Here is a 16,450-nt window from a genome sequence, read left to right as displayed (position 1 = left end):
TCCCAAAGCTTCCAGATCTCATTATTTTATAGATTTAAATCCGAAAATCCGCTTAGTTAGGGTGTGGCATCTTTATGCTCTCCCCCTCCTCCTTCCCTTGGGGCTGAGAGCACACTTGTTTCTAGCCACTTGTCCGAGGGGGGGGAAATCCCCCTCCCCTCCAGCCACGCCTCTCCAAATCAAACCAAAAAAGAAGTTTGCACAACTGACGAGTTTTTAAATTGGTAATAGGGATGAAGGGGGTCTACGTCTCACCGCTCCGCCGCTGCATCCTTCAGTTTTCTTTTTCTCCGCACAGCCTCTCAGCGAAGACGCCCACGCGTCCTCCGATCTGCTCCCCGGTGCCTTGGGCGAGGTGGGGGCCCCCCCGCCAGCCGCCGCCGATCCAAGTATCCCCTGCGGTGCCACCCCTCCGGCAGGATGCCTCTGCGGAGCATCCTGTGCCCCCCAAGAAGTGGGGAAGCCCACCCGGGAGCCGAAGCAAGCAACAAGTTGCCCGTTGCCATCAGCCACCGGAACCGGAAGTCAACAACGGACCCTGTGTTGCATAACATCAGCCTCATGCCCTGGCTCTGTAGGTCCTGGCCATCTAGAGTGTGGGGGTTGGTGCAAGTGACCGGGCGTGTCCAATGGCCACGTTCTCCCAACCGACTACAAGATTTTCATCTATCCTCGCACCCACCCCTCCCTATGACCGTTGGAATAAAAAGGCCCTCTGCAGGAATATCATTCTCCCTCCCCTCCCCCACTCCACTCACTCCCCTCCCGACCACACCTGTTCGCCTGGCACTAATCCCACTCCTGGCCTGGTTAACCCTCCCCCCCCGGAACCCCCTAAAACAGTTAAAAAAATCTAGTTAAAAACCCCCTGAGTCTCTGCTTCCTCCACCTCTCTGGATCAATGAATCCGTCATCAAAGTGGGCCCTTGAAAGGGCAGAGGGCCATACCTGCGAGAGGGGGGGACTCCCGCAGTAGGAGCAGGTCTGACCTCAAATATATGATGAACTTATAACTGCAGCGGGGCCAAAGCTTGTTTCTGGGTACTGTCGATGTTAGCATAAATTAGCAAGCCAGGGTTCCATGCGAAAAGAGGTTAACAAGTGCTGATAGTCCACATCCTAGATGGAAGGGATGGTAAGCTGGTTTGATGGTCTATAGATGGGGACTGGAAGATAGTCAGTGGTGGGCGGTAAGGGGCAGATAGCCCATAGTTGGTAGTCGGTAGTGAGCGGAGGAGGCAGATGGACAGTAAAACGGCAGGGGTAAAGATGGTAGGGGGGTGGTCCAACAGGCGCGCACAGACAAGGCAAGTTGCTTCTCTCCTTAATTAGTTTCCACCCATTGCTTCTTGTTCTACACTTAGGTGCCTTGGAGAATAAGTTGACTCCCTCTTTGTTGTAGCAGACCCTGAGATATCGGAACACTGCTATTAGGTCTCTGCTAGTCCTTCTTTACATTAAACTTGACATACCCAGTTCCTGCAACTGTTCTTCATATATTTTACCCTCCAGTCCCCTAATCATTCTCTGTGCTCTTTCTAGAGTCTCAACCTATTTTTTACATCCTGGCAATCAAAACTGGATAAGTATTCCAAGTGTAGCCTTATCAAGCTTTATAAAGTAATATTGACACTTCATGTGATCTTGATTCCATCCCTCTGTTTATGCAACCTAGAACTGTGTTGGCTTTTTTGGCAGCTACTGATCACAGCTGCCTCATATTTAAGTCATTGTCCACTAGGAGACCAAGATCCCCCTCACAGTCACCACTATTGAGCAAGGCACTACATACAGTGTACTTGTGCATTTTTGGTGAGGAGGGTTTGCCTAAATGTAAAACCATACTTCTTTCACCATTGAATTTCATTTTTTTGAGATAGTGTCCAATGTTCAAGTCTGTCAAGATCCTTCTGGATCTTAAGTCTATCTTCTGCAGTGTTGGCTATTCCTGCTAGCTTGCTGTCATGTGCAAATTTGATGAGTTCCCCATCTATCCCCTTGTCCAAATGTTTGATGAAGATGTTAAAGAGTACTCGGGCTTAAACAGAGCCTTGGGGTACCCCACTGCATACTTCTCTCCATGTTGATGCAGTTCCATTGAGGACCACATATAGAACATGGTTGGGCAACTACTTACAAAACCAACTGGTGGATTATCATCTACTCTTATCTACTTTTATTATTATCTCCTTCTATTTCTCTTTCCATATTTCTTCACTGAGATATATAGTGATTTCATTTATTTTTTCCATCACTTCATCTCTCATAGGGCCCTTGTCCTTTTTTTTTTTTTTTTGAGTTGTGAATGTAAGAAACGTCTATACAGATGCTTGTCTCTCTATCATTATGAAATTAACTTGTTTGTATCTCCCAAATCCTGTGGGACTCCTTACAACTCTGTGAGTATAAACAGTGGTAGATATTACTGTCTATCTCTACCTGAAAAATAGCTGATGAGGTCATGTCAGACTGTTCTACTTGGGCACTTTCAAGAAATATGTTGCAGACAGGGACATTTGTATACCAAAAGAAGACATCTATGGATGATGGTAACATTGATGGTACCATTGTTGACACGATGAGCCTGCTTCATTGAGGACTGCACGTTGAGTGCAGTTGGTCAGATAGTTAAAAATCCATCTGGTGGATTATTACCTATTCTTATCTACTTTTATTATTATCTCCTTCTATTTCTGTTTCCATATTTCTTCACGGAGATATATAGTGATTTCATTGATTTTTCCCATCACTTCCTCCCTCAGAAGGCCTTCATTTTTTTTAGTTTTGAATATTAAAGAAAAACCTTTATACAGATACTTGTCTCTCTATCATTATAAAATTGATCCTTTTGTATCTTCAAATCATTGGGACTACAAGGCAAATTAATAGCCTGACTATGACAATCTTGTTAATGTTTTCCATGACTTTCAAAGTAGAAGCTGTTAAAACTCTGTGAGTATAAACAGTGGTAGATATTACCGTCTATCTCTGCCTGAAAAACAGCTGATGAGGACATCTCAGACTGTTCAACTTGGGCACTTTCAAGAATCATGTTGCAGAAAGGGACATTTGTATACCAAAAGAAGACTTCTATGGATGATGGTAGCATTGATGGTATCACTGTTGAAAGTAATGCCTCAACTGGCATGCCATGATCCTAATGTTCAATGTGAACATGATGAGCCTGCAACTATACGTTATACATATCATTAGCTTGGAGAAGTTAGCATTGGTAGCATCATTTCTGTGATCTTGTCATTTTCTGATCCCCCTGATTTCAGTCGACATCCTTTTCAGGAGGTTCAAGATGGACTTATGTATGTTTCTAATTGATTGATATTTCCAGCTCTGAGTCCAACTGTAGAATTATTTGAAGCTCAAAATGTTTTTCTGAGCTAACCCAGAAACACCGTTTTTCCATACATAGGATACTTTGATTTATTTTCAGTGTAGAATAAAAGTCTATTATGACACGTTATATCTAATTCAGTCTACGTAGATAATATAGATTTGTGTACATGATGCACATACAGCTAACATTTGAAGGAACTTTACTAGCTATGATTAATATTTAAATTGCTATTACTGGTTGGAAAATTTAGTTTCTTTCTTTAAGGTATGAGTCTGGAAGATTGGACATGCCATCTTCTGAAGCAGACCCTTTTCAATGTGTTATGTAATTCTTATTACAGAATATATTATCAAAACTACCAGCACATTCTGGCTTTAGTGTTTGCCATCAAGGAGATCAATGAAAATCCTCAGATTCTGCCCAATGTCACGCTGGGCTTTCACATCTACAATAGCAATTTTAGTCCAGGTTGGACTTACCTCGCTTCCATGGGGCTTCCCTTCACCGAGGGCAGATTCATTCCTAACTTCAAATGTGGGGTCTCCAAAAATCTGGCTGCTGTCCTTGTGGGCCCTGACATCTGTCTCCATGGGGCAACTATTCTGAGCATCTACAAAGTTCCTCAGGTAAGATTGAAGACTGACTAGGTTATAAACTCCTTGAAGACAGCTGGTCATTTGCATTCTTTTAGTGAGGTGTTAAGGCCACCTGGAGATTTTTCTGTGGCCATCAGGGTCACCTGAGTGGTGCAAATATGTGTGTAGCTTTCTTGGAATTATGGTGAGGACTGGGCTGTAGATTGGAAACAGGTGATATTGCATCCCTCCCACTCTGTTGAGAGACGGCTTTTGACATAGGTGGCCTCTTTGACCCATTTTTCAAACCAGGGGTTCTCTTTGTCCAAAATGTGACCTTTGCTATCTTCAAAAGAGTGGCCTTCTGTCATCTAAATGCAGATGGACTGACAACTCTAGTCTGGGTGTTTTTCATTCTCCTATGTTGTGCTATCTGTTAACTCTCTGCAACAAGTATATTAACTACCATCCAGTCAGATCTGAAACAGCATCTTGGATGAGAAGTGAAACATCTTCAAAGGAAAACCAGAAAGTCCAGTTGCCTTTTGAAAAAGCAACTTTGGGAAAACCATGACCTGGATGTTTGAGGATCTCCATAAACATTTGGAAATAAATGCAAATATTTGGAGTATGTTTTAGTATACAAGCTCAAGGAAACCCTATGATTCAATTGTATGTACACATTTTCAGAGGCTCAGAGCAATCTTTGTTTTTTTTAATTCCTTCAGCTGACCTATGGTTCTGCACTACTGACGGATGAAGAGACTCAAGCAGGTTTTCTCCAACAAATGTTTCCAAATGAGTCCCACCAGCATACTGGTCTTCTCCAGCTTTTGTTGCATCTTAGGTGGATCTGGATTGGAGTTATTGCTGTAAATGATGACAATGGAGAGAAATTTGTCCAGGAGGTTCTTCCCATGTTTTCTCAGCAGGGCATCTGCTTTGATTTCATAAAATACTTTCCTTATGTAGCTTTTTACATTGATTATAATCAAGTAATAGATGATGGAGTCCAAATATACCAAGTTCTCATGAACAGCACAGCCAATGTCATAGTCTTATATGGTGAAAGTAGGTCCATAACTTTTCTGAGAATGTACTTGCAGTTGGGAGAAGTGGATGATATACCATAGAAAACAAAGATCTGGGTGACAACCGCTCAGGCAGAGTACACTTTGATTTCCTTTCATAAATCGTCGGATATCAATTTCCTGCAAGGGGCTTTATCCTTTGCAGTTCACACAAAGGAGATTGAAGGCTTTACAAAGTTTCTTGAAAGCATAAGTCCAATCAACAACCAGCATGATTATTTTAGGAAAGACTTCTGGGAACAGGTATTCAAATGTTTCTTCACCGGTCCAGAAACAGAAAACAAATGTACTGGGCAGGAGAGACTTGAGACCCTTCCTACATCTGTCTTTGAAACACGCATGAGTGGCCACAGCTATAGTATTTACAATGCAGTCTGTGCTGTGGCACATGCTTTGCAATCTTTCTATTTATCAAAGTCCAGGCAAAGAATATTAGTGAAAGAAAGAAGGCAGCAATTTCCCAATCAAGTGTTATGGCAGGTAAGATCTAAAGCAGATAAATACACCATATGTGTAGTATCAACATCTGTTCATAAATCTCAATCTATATAAGTAAAATGGCTCTGTGTGTGTGTGTGTGTGTGTGTTGTGTGTGTGCATGTATGTTACAGCATATCTTTGGAACACCTTGAGCAATTTCATTCAAACTTGGTACACAGATAACTTACACTCTGAAAATAAATACTGTAGGGGTAAGACACCCCTAACACCCTCAGTGTGTGCCTGTGTGTCTGTCTGTGTCTCTGCTAGTGCGTGTTCCAGCATAACTCTGGAACACCAGGGCCACTGAAATAATAAATAAATAAATATATATATATATATAGTGTCAAATCACAGTACTTTTTCCAATAATAGTGTGCATTCATGTGATAGTGTTAGCATGCAGCCAGTTGTGCCTTAAAATGGCATCTACTGTACAGCACAGTGGAGTTGCCATGGTAATGGCTTCACAGTATTTCACAAGGGAGCTCCAAACTAATACAGAATTAGGATAAATAAATACCTGGGCAACACCGGGTCATCAGCTACTAAATAATATTTTTACAATCTTGATATTATTCTAAAAGTGAAATAGGCTACTGACTTACTGAACTGGAATATTTCTATGCTCATATTAAAATTATAATAAGCATTCTATAAAACTCCTGCAACAACCTTTTTGAATTATCTTCAATCCATCAAACTAACTGTCACAAAGATGAGTCTATAAGTAGATGGAAGGAGATCATCCTCTCTCTCTCTATTATGTGGTGGATCAGAGGATTGGTAACCTTTTGTTCTAGATTTGATTGGAATGTTTGCAGTGAATCATACAGACCTTTTTGTATGCCAACTTTTCAAGGCATTTCCTGATGAAGATGTGCTTCATGAATCACATCATAGACTTTCCAAAAAGGCTCACTTTCATTCCTGTACTGCTCATTATTTCTTTCTGCTAGGCTTGTGCTTCACTCGGAAGTCATTTTTTTTTTTTGAAAATTTACTCTGCTTTTTTGCCACTAAAATCAATTGTGCTATGTTGTTTACGGATCCTTGTTAACTCCTGTTTATTCTAGAAGGAAACAGAAAATAAGTTGGATATGTTCTATTTTACATTTTCTCTTCTCATTATTATAATATATTTAGTATGACCTACTTTTGTTTTTCCTTGAATAAAGTGTTAGTAAGTGGGAACAAAGGAGGTAGTGGGATACATTGTAGAAAACAAGCATGGTTTAAGAATATAATTTATGGATTTTGTGGAAAGTATTAATTTATCTGATCATTTCAAATACTTTTGCATAGCTGATATATATTTGCTCCAATTGCCACCTGAAAAAGTCCTGATGAAATTGTCAAATTTATGAAGATCATAATGAAAAAAATTGTTAAGAGGACAAAAACATCTGCACTTTATTCACTTTATCAATGTCCTTAAAGGCACTAGAACAGCTTCCCTTTTATAATGCCCTACTTTCTAGCCATTTGTAGGGAATGTTCTCTGACATAGTAAAATAACTTGGTTAAGAGGAAATTGAAATTTTGGGTCACTTTGGGTCACCTCTGAGATGTAGGTAGATATTTCCCCACTTGTAACACCAAAACCAGGCAACAGAAAGAACTATAAATACCTGTTTCTTACTAGCTGGACCTGACCTTCTATCACTGAATTATGACTGAACACAAATAATCTCTAAGTGAAATGATTGTGAGCAAAATCGATAGATAGATAGATGGTAGATCGATCGATCGATAGATGATAGATAGATAGATAGATTGATAGATAGATAGATAGATGATAGATAGATAGATAGATAGATGATAGATAGATAGATAGATAGATAGATAGATAGATAGATAGATAGATAGATAGATAGATAGATAGATATTATGTATATATGGTTAATTCCCAGTGAGTACAGGCTTGAAATACACACACACACAAATAATATTATATGTTTATACATTTTCTTTTTTTAAAATTTTCAAAACAAACATAAAGAACCTTCTTCTTTACATACTGAAGAAAGTGTATGAGTTGGTTACAAAAAGCTTTCATGCATCTCTTCCACCATCATCAAGTTTAGTTCATATTAACTCTAGTATTTTAACTCAGGTGTTTATAGATATTACCATCATCATACCTCCACTTTTATTTGACTATAATTATTTAAACATCCCTCATCATAAAATATACCAAAATATCTTACATAACCACATACTGGCATTTCATTTACTATTTCTAAAATCCTTCATTAACATTGAATCCTTATGTCCTATTCTAGCTAAACATCCGTAATATTTAATAACAACCTCCTTTCTAAATCACTGTTTACAATTTGCATCCAGTTTCCTTATATTATACCCATACATATATATGAATTATTATCATTATCCTTTGTTTATTTGACTATATCCTATATCATAACATTTCCCCCCCAATAATCAAAACTTACAATACAATACAATACAATAGTAGAGTTGAAAGGGACCTTGGAGGTCTTCTAGTCCAACCCCCTGCCTAGGCAGGAAACCCTATACCGTTCCAGACAAATGGCTATCCAACATCTTCTTAAAGACTTCCAGTGTTGGGGCATTCACAACTTCTGGAGGCAAGCTGTTCCACTGATTAATTGTTCTAACTGTCAGGAAGTTTTTCCTCAGTTCTAAGTTGCTTCTCTCCTTGATTAGTTTCCACCCATTGCTTCTTGTTCTGTCCACAGGTGCCTTGGAGAATAGCTTGACTCCCTCTTCCCTGTGGCAACCCCTGAGATATTGGAACACTGCTATCATGTCTCCCCTAGTCCTTCTTTCTCTTAAGCTAGACATACCTAGTTCCTGCAACCGTTCTTCATATGTTTTAGTCTCCAGTCCCCTAATCATCTTTGTTGCTCTTCTCTGCACTTAATTTAATTCTTTTCATTATTGTTATTATTATTAACCTTATGTATAATTCAAAAGGATTTCTAGCCTTCCCTTCATGGTTATCATTCAATATTCATATCCAGTTATTGCTTATCATAACACTACACATTCTATACATTATTATCACTATCAACTTTTTATTTAACAATACCTATTATCACTAAATTTCACTATGTTTAGCTAGTTTTGAATTATACCTTTCCATCTATCAACCTGCATCTTTCCAATAACAAAACACTCTCATATCTTCTGCCATTTGTGGAACTAGTCTTCTAAACATCTCCTTAATCAGATCTGTGTGGACTTCTCTTAGCAACTACTTGCTTGTAAAATCTCTCATGTTCTCTTGATGCCCTCTTTCTTTTTCCTTGTTCAGTTTGTGGTTTATACATTTATAATGTATTGCATTTATTAATTTTTGCTTCCATTCTTGTTTCCAAATGATTGTTGCATTATTTGTTTGGTCTTAATCTACAATTAAAATAAATGAAAGCAAACTAGCAATGTCCAGTATAAATTCTCCCTCCCCTCCCTCTTTTTATCTCTATCATGTATTATAGCTTCATTCCTTTCTAAGAAGTGTCTCATTCAACAACAGTGTTGGTGAAAAGATCACTTTTGACAAAAATGGAGAATTCATTGGTGGATTTGATATTACCAACAGGATCGCATTTCCAAACTATTCCTTTATTAGGGTCAAAGTTGGAAGAATAGATCCCACAGCTCCACCTGACAAATACTTCAATATCTCTGTGGGTTCCATCACGTAGCCATTAGGATTTCCTCAGGTTAGATGTATGAATCTTGGCGTCTCTGCCTTCATTTACAAAGCAAAAAATGTCTCTCTATTGATGGAGAATTGATAGCACCATCTCTTGGTTAAGCCCTGTAAAAATCCCACTGGAAAAATGTAAAAACAAAAAAGACTTTTACATTTGAAATATTTGGTATAGAATTATTTATAACAGTTTTCCTCTCATATGGATAATGCCTCAACATGGAGCTGCCCTTCAAGAGAGTTCAGAAAATTTAATTAGTTCAGAATGCAAAAGAGCATCTAGTCCAGTGATGGCTAATGTTTTCATTGTTGTGTGCCAAAAGCGCCAGTGCATGCACACATGATGCAATGTGTGCATGAACCTATGCATGCCCCACCCCTAAGCATGCACGCGTGACTTCGCTGTGTGATAGCTGCCTCCCTGGAAATGTGCACATGTATTTCACATGTGTTCTGCTCCCCCGCACATGCATGGCAGAGACCCAAAAACAAGCTGCCCAGTGGGAGGTGCATGCAAATGCGCGGTGGAGCTGAGCTGCGGTAATGGCTCGTGTGCCTGCAGAGAGGGCACTGTGTGCCACCTGTGGCCTGCGTGCCATAGGTTGGCCATCACAGATCTAATCATTGACTTCTAGGTTATTTTCCATAAGTAACATGGCTATTCTGTGTTCTATTCTATTCTATTCTCCCTTGGTTGCCAGTGTGCTGTCATGTGCAATTTAAGGTGCTGGTGTCAGCTTTAACACCTTTCATGGATTAGAACAAGATTACCTGAGAGATCATCTCTCCCAAGGTATTGCAATCCAATCCAGCCAGGAATATGCTTCAGGCTCCATCAGCCAAAGAATGTGTAAAGCCTATAAAATGTCCCCTTACTCCTGTAGTACCCCTCAATGGGAATTGCTCTCTCTGGAGGTAAAGATGACCCCATGCGGCTTTTTCTAGGACCCTAAAACTCTCATTTTATGCCTATGCTTGGAGCTCATACCGTGTGAAGGGAAACTGTACTTAGGTGTATGAGTGATATAATTGTAATTTTTCTTGGTTGCTTTGCATTTATTTTCCTATAACAAAAATATTATTATTATTTTTATTTCTTGATAAGCACCACCTTGTTCTTTATGTAACGATCCAGGTCTGGCAGGATACAGCAAGGTCAAGAAAGAAGAGAAGTCATTTTGCTGCTATGATTGTCTTCCATGTCCAGAGGGGAAAATATCAAATGAGAAGGGTAGGGAGATTCAAGATATAATGGGGATAAGGTTATAGTACTTATTATTGTTGTAACAATTGCCACCTCAAATGGCCCTGATAAAAGGGTCAAAGTTATGAAGATCAAAGTGGAGAATGAATGGGTTCAGTATGTCACTGCTTATAAAATAGAATATACAACTCTCTTTTGTTCTTTTTCAGACATGGCTGATTGCTCTCTGTGCCCAGACGATCATTATCCAAACTCTGAAAGAAATATATGCCTTCCAAAGCAGATGAGCTTTTTATCCTATGAAGAACCTGTGGGGATCAGTCTTACCGCCCTTTCTCTCTTTTTTTGTTTTAAGACTATTTTGGTGCTTAACATTATCACTAAACATAAAGATACTCCCATTGTCAAAGCCAACAATCGGAATCTCACCTATACACTCCTTGTTTCTCTCTTACTTTCCTTCCTTTGTGTGTTTCTATTTATTGGGAGACCAAACAAAATTCTGTGTCTCCTTCGTCAACCAGCTTTTGGTCTCATCTTCTCTGTGGCAGTATCTTGTGTATTGTCCAAGACCTTTGTAGTGGTTCTAGCATTTATGGCCACCAAACCTGGCTCCAAAATGAGGAAATGGGTGGGTGGAAGAATGGTTACTTTTATTCTCTTTTCCTGCTCCCTTCTTCAAACCACTATTTGCATAGTATGGTGGACAATTTTTCCACCATACCCAGATGTTGATATGAAGTCAATGTCTGAAGAGGTCATCCTGGAGTGCAATGAGGAATCGATCATGTTCTACTGCGTTTTGGGATTTATGGGCCTCCTGGCTATGATCAGCTTTTCTGCTGCTTTTCTAGCTAGGAAGTTACCTGACAGTTTCAATGAAGCCAAATTCATCACCTTCAGCATGTTGGTCTTTTGCAGTGTTTGGCTTTGCTTTGTTCCAACTTATTTAAGCACAAGGGGAAAATATGTGTTGGCTGTGGAGATATTCTCCATGATCTCCTCCAGTGCTGGATTATTAGTGTGTATCTTTTTCCCCAAGTGTTTTATCATTGTAATTAGACCTGAACTGAACGATAAGCATCAGTTAATGAAAAGAAAATCATAAATCATCTTTCTTTACATATGTGGCTGATAATGTTTCCAAGTATACATTTAAGCCAGAGAGTATACAGCATGTGCAATTACATAGCGGAATGGGACATGTAGCCTTGGCCAATTTGTTACGGTCAACTCATTGTGGAACAACTCGCCATGGCCAACTCACCCTCAGGAGCTGGATAAGATTTTGTTCGGCGGAGATAAGAAAGTATTGTCGAAGATCTATCAATTCTATAAGATGGCTTATAGATGGCATTTTCCCCCACATTGGGGATAACCCAGGAAACATTTTAGCCAAAATGTTTTCTGGGTTATCCCCACTGTGCTGGAAATGTGGAAGAAGGGATGGCACATTCTATTACATTTGGTGGTCCTGTATTGAGGCCACAAATCCTGGAGAAAGATTCAAAACTGGCTAAGTGAGGTTACCGGGGCAAGTACAGAATGGAAACCCGAGGCTTTTTTATTAAGCATAAAACCAGAAAACATGAGTAAATCTATATGGCATTTGAGCCTACATATAATCGTGGCTGCAAGAATAACCTATGCGCAATTTTGGAAATCTACTACCATACCATCGGAAGATGTCATAATTTAAAAGATTTATGAATGTGTAGAAACGGACAGAATGATGGGTTGGCTGAGAGACAAAGGAGAAAGGGAACATTATCTTAGATGGAACTTATGGTATATGTGCGCGACAAAGTGAACAGCAGGGACTTAAAACTGGAGAAGTTAAATAGTAGCTATTAACAATGGGAACTAAAAGTGAACGTGGGTATTGTAATAGATCCCTGAACTTTGTAACAAGAAGATGCTGGTTAGAAACGAAAAAATAAGGAAGAAAAGAATTTTGGACTGTGAACGACTGTCACTGGTGGGGGGGGAGGGTTAGTATGTTTAAAGCTGTATTTGTATGTCTTATTAAAAAAAATGTATAACCAAATATTGAGAATCACCCTTTACTACTGTGGTGTGTTTCCTACATACTTTGCTTAACCAAAGAGCAATATTAATTTATATTTATTTGGCTATAATTTCTTTCTTTCTTTTTCTTGATCAATGTCTATCATAATTTTGTAAATATATAATATTATAAGCTGGAGGATTACTAAAGAATCACTTCACTTCAACAGATAAGCTGGAAAAATGACTTTCTATATTACAGTTAAATCGGAAGTTATCTCTGTTAATATGAGCTGCCAGGCCTCGGGAGTGAAAGATTAGTTTTAATTATTAATTAAAAATAATCATCCTTAGGCTGTTGGTTTTAGCTCCAGGCTTGGCATCTTGATTTCAATTGTTTCATCACCATTTGAAGAGACTACATCAAATTGAATTCTAAATTGAAAAGGCACTAACAATTGTCTTCTCTAATGGTGATGAAATGTTTGGAAACAAATTGCCAAGCTTAGAGATCAAAGCAATAGCCTAACCAATAGTCCAGGCTTTTAATATTCAAACACATTTCAAAAAACATCCTGTCTTGTACCCTTGTAATTTTTAATTCTATTCTTAAATCTGTATCAGCTTTATTAGAATAGAATCAAACTTAGAATAGAATAAAAGAATTGGAAGGGACCATGGAGGTCTTCTAGTCCAATCCCCTGATCAGGCAGGACATTCAAAACCACTGCTGACAAATGGTTTTCCAATCTCTTCTTTAAAAATTCCAGTCTTGGATCATTTACAATTTCTGGAGGCAAGTAATTCCACTGATTAATTGTTCTAAATGTCAGGAAAATTCTCCTTAGTTCTAAGTTGCTCCTCTCCTTGATTAATTTCCACCCATTGCTTCCTGTCTTGCCCTCAGGTCCTTTGGAGAATAGCTTTGCTCCATCTTCTTTGTGGCATCCCTTAACATATTGGAACACTGATATCATGTCACCCCTGGTTCTGGTTTTTGTTAAACTAAACAAACCTTGCTCTTCTCAGTACTCTTTCCAGAATCTCAACAAATGTTTTACATTGCAGTGACCAAAACTGGATGCAGTATTCCATGTGTGGCCTTATCAAGGCATTATAAAGTGGTATTAACCCTTCAACTGATCTTGATTCTATCTCTCTGTTAATTCTACCTAGAACTGTGTTGGCTTTTTTGGCAGCTGCAACACTGCTGCCTCACATTTGAGTGATTCTCCACTAGGAGAACAAGGTCCCCCTTCACAATTGAGCAAGGTACCACATACACTGTATCTGTGCATTTTGTTTTCCTTGCCTAAATGCAGAACGTTACTTTTTTCACCTTTCAACTTCGTTTTGTTAGATAACGTCCAATGTTCAAGTCTGTCAAGATCCTTCTGTCTCTTAAGCCTATCTTCGAGTGTGTTGGCTATTCCTGCTACATTGGTGTCATTTGCAAATTTGATGAGTTGCCCATCTATCCCCTTGTCCAAATCATTGATGCAGCTGTTGAAGAGTACTGGGCCTAAAACAAAGCCCTGGGGTACCCCACTGCATACCTCATTTCATTTCATTTCATTTATTGGATTTGTCAATCACTCCCTCTCCAAAAGGGGACTCGGGGCGGTGTACAGACAGAATAAAAAACATTATATACAACAATTACAAAACCCCATAAAAACAAATTAAACACAAGTCTGTACAATAGTACAAAAAATAATTAGTGATTAAAACCAAATTAAAATACCCCAAAATTTAAAATAACCGGCCAGGAGAGTTGAGGGATTAGATCATGATTGTGATTGGGCCAGGCCAGCCAATTGGAACAGGTGGGTCTTGACTTTCTTACAGAAGGAGAGGAGATCAGTAGTGATTCTAATGTCAGGGGGGAGGTCGTTCCAGAGGGTCGGGCCCATCACAGAGAAGGCCCTACTCCTGGGCGTCGCCCACTGGCATTGTTTGGCGGCCAGCACCCGGAGGAGTCCCTCTCTGTGAGAGAGAATTGGTCGCAGGGATGTAGGGGGTAGGATGCGATCCCGCAAATAACTAGGTCCTGAGCCATGGAGCGCTTTAAAGGTGAGAATCAACACCTTGAAACGCACCCGAAAAGCCACAGGTAGCCAGGGCAGTTCGCGCAGGAGAGGTGTTACATGGGAGTACCTAGTGCTCCCCATAATTGCCCGCGTGGCCGCATTCTGGACCAGCTGTAGCCTTCCAGTGCATCTCAAGGGGAGCCCCATGTAGAGAGCATTGCAGTAATCCAGACGGGATGTCACCAGGGCATGAGTGACTGTGCAAAGGGCATCCCGGTCCAGTCGGGAGTGCAATTGGTGCCCCAGGCGAACCTGGTGGAACGCCCCCCTAGCCACGGCCGTCACGTGGTCGTCCAGTGACAGCCGTGTGTCTAGGAAGATGCCCAAATTGCGCGCCCAGTCCACGGGGGGGGGGGGGGGGTTGCTCGCCCCCAATGGCCAGAGATGGAACCCACTGGCTGAACCGGGGCGCCGGTAACCACAGCCACTCCGTCTTGGAAGGGTTGAGCTTGAGTCTGTTGTCGCCCATCCAGACCCGTACGGCCTCCAGGCACTGGGACATCACCTCGACGGCTTCATTGGGGTGGTTCGGGGTGGAGATGTATAACTGAGTATCATCAGCATACAGATGATACTCAACCCCGAAACCTCGAATGATCTCGCCCAGCGGCTTCATGTATGTGTTGAACAGGAGAGGTGAGAGGACCGAACCCTGTGGCACCCCACAAGTGAGTGGCCTCAGGGTCGACCTCTGCTCTCCTGCCAACACACATTGCGTCCGTCCGGAGAGGTAGGAGGAGAACCACCGCAGCACGGTGCCCCTCACCCCCAATCCCTCCAGCTGACGCAACAGGATACCATGGTCGATGGTATCGAAAGCTGCTGAGAGATCTAATAGGACTAGGATGGAGGAACAACCCCCATCCTTAGCCCTCCAGAGACCATCCACCAACGCGACCAAAGCGGTCTCCGTGCTGTGACTGGGCCGGAAACCGGACTGGCGCGGGTCTAGATAGTCAATTTCCTCCAGGTGACAAGGGAACTGTTGCGCCACCACACTCTCTACAACCTTCGCTAGGAAGGGAATGTTGGAGACGGGACGATAATTGGCAAGCTCTGATGGGTCCAGGGAAGGCTTCTTAAGTAGGGGCCTCACCACCGCCTCTTTCAAGACAGCTGGCAAGGACCCCTCACTCAATGAAGCGTTCACTAGTCCCAGGAGCCAGACTCATGTAACCTCCCAGGCTGCCAGAATAAGCCAGGAGGGACACGGGTCCAGTAAACATGTGGTGGCCCTCAGTCGCCCGCGTAACCTGTCCATATCCTTGGCGGCAACAGAGTCAAACTCCTCCCAGAATGGTCCCTCAAGACTCGCCTCCGACGTCACCCCTGGATCACTGAGGGAGACCCATTCGCTACGGATTTGAGCAATTTATAGGCATTGATCAAGAAAAAGAAAGAAAGAAATTATAGCCAAATACATATAAATTTATTTTGCTAGTTGTTTAACCAAAGTACTTAGGAAACATACCACAGTAATAAAGAGTGACTTTAATTACTTGACATCAACTTGGAAACATGTTTTGGGTGACCCGCTCCCTCCTTTCACAGAGGCTGCGGGAAGCCCCTCTACAGGGTAGAGCAGAGGAATTTGGGGAATATCTGCAGGATAAAATCACGATATTACAAGGGACAGGGGGGAAATGATTACCAAAGCATACATTTAATTTCTAAGATGTACGTAAATGGAAAATGAAACAGTGAAGGAGATGATGATAAGTTGGGCTAGAAACTTTGGCTATAGTATTGAATTTGACCACTAGGATAAATTATGGGAGAAAATTACAACTTGATGATGTCAACAGCCTATAAGGAAAACTTGTATAAAATGTTTTACTGTTGGCATTTCCCTTCAGCGAGATTGGTCAAAATGTTTCCAAATTGCTCACCTGAATGTTGGAGATTAGCTACAAACAAGGTACCTTCTACCATATGTGGTGGACCTGTA

The 16,450-nt window shown here is 40.9% G+C and overlaps 1 protein-coding gene across 1 annotated transcript in view; it reads left to right on the top strand.

Moving 5' to 3' along the window:
- Window positions 1-420: 420 nt before the first annotated feature.
- The window catches only part of LOC309401282 (uncharacterized protein), a gene marked incomplete at both ends in the record, with an annotated part of 34,420 nt that continues 18,390 nt past the window's right edge, over window positions 421-16,450 (top strand). Inside the window, 3 exons of the mRNA XM_081970350.1 lie at window positions 421-602; window positions 3,693-3,978; window positions 4,656-4,774. Of these exons, the coding sequence (XP_081826476.1) occupies window positions 421-602; window positions 3,693-3,978; window positions 4,656-4,774 (587 nt within the window). The remainder of the gene's footprint in view (window positions 603-3,692; window positions 3,979-4,655; window positions 4,775-16,450) is intronic.

The sequence above is a fragment of the Natrix helvetica genome (assembly GCF_964273705.1).
Source record: "Natrix helvetica genome assembly, chromosome: Z".
Taxonomy (NCBI): Eukaryota; Metazoa; Chordata; class Lepidosauria; order Squamata; family Natricidae; genus Natrix; species Natrix helvetica.
The sequence above is the reverse complement of the archived record's forward strand: the minus strand, read 5'-3'. Positions and strand labels throughout refer to the sequence as shown.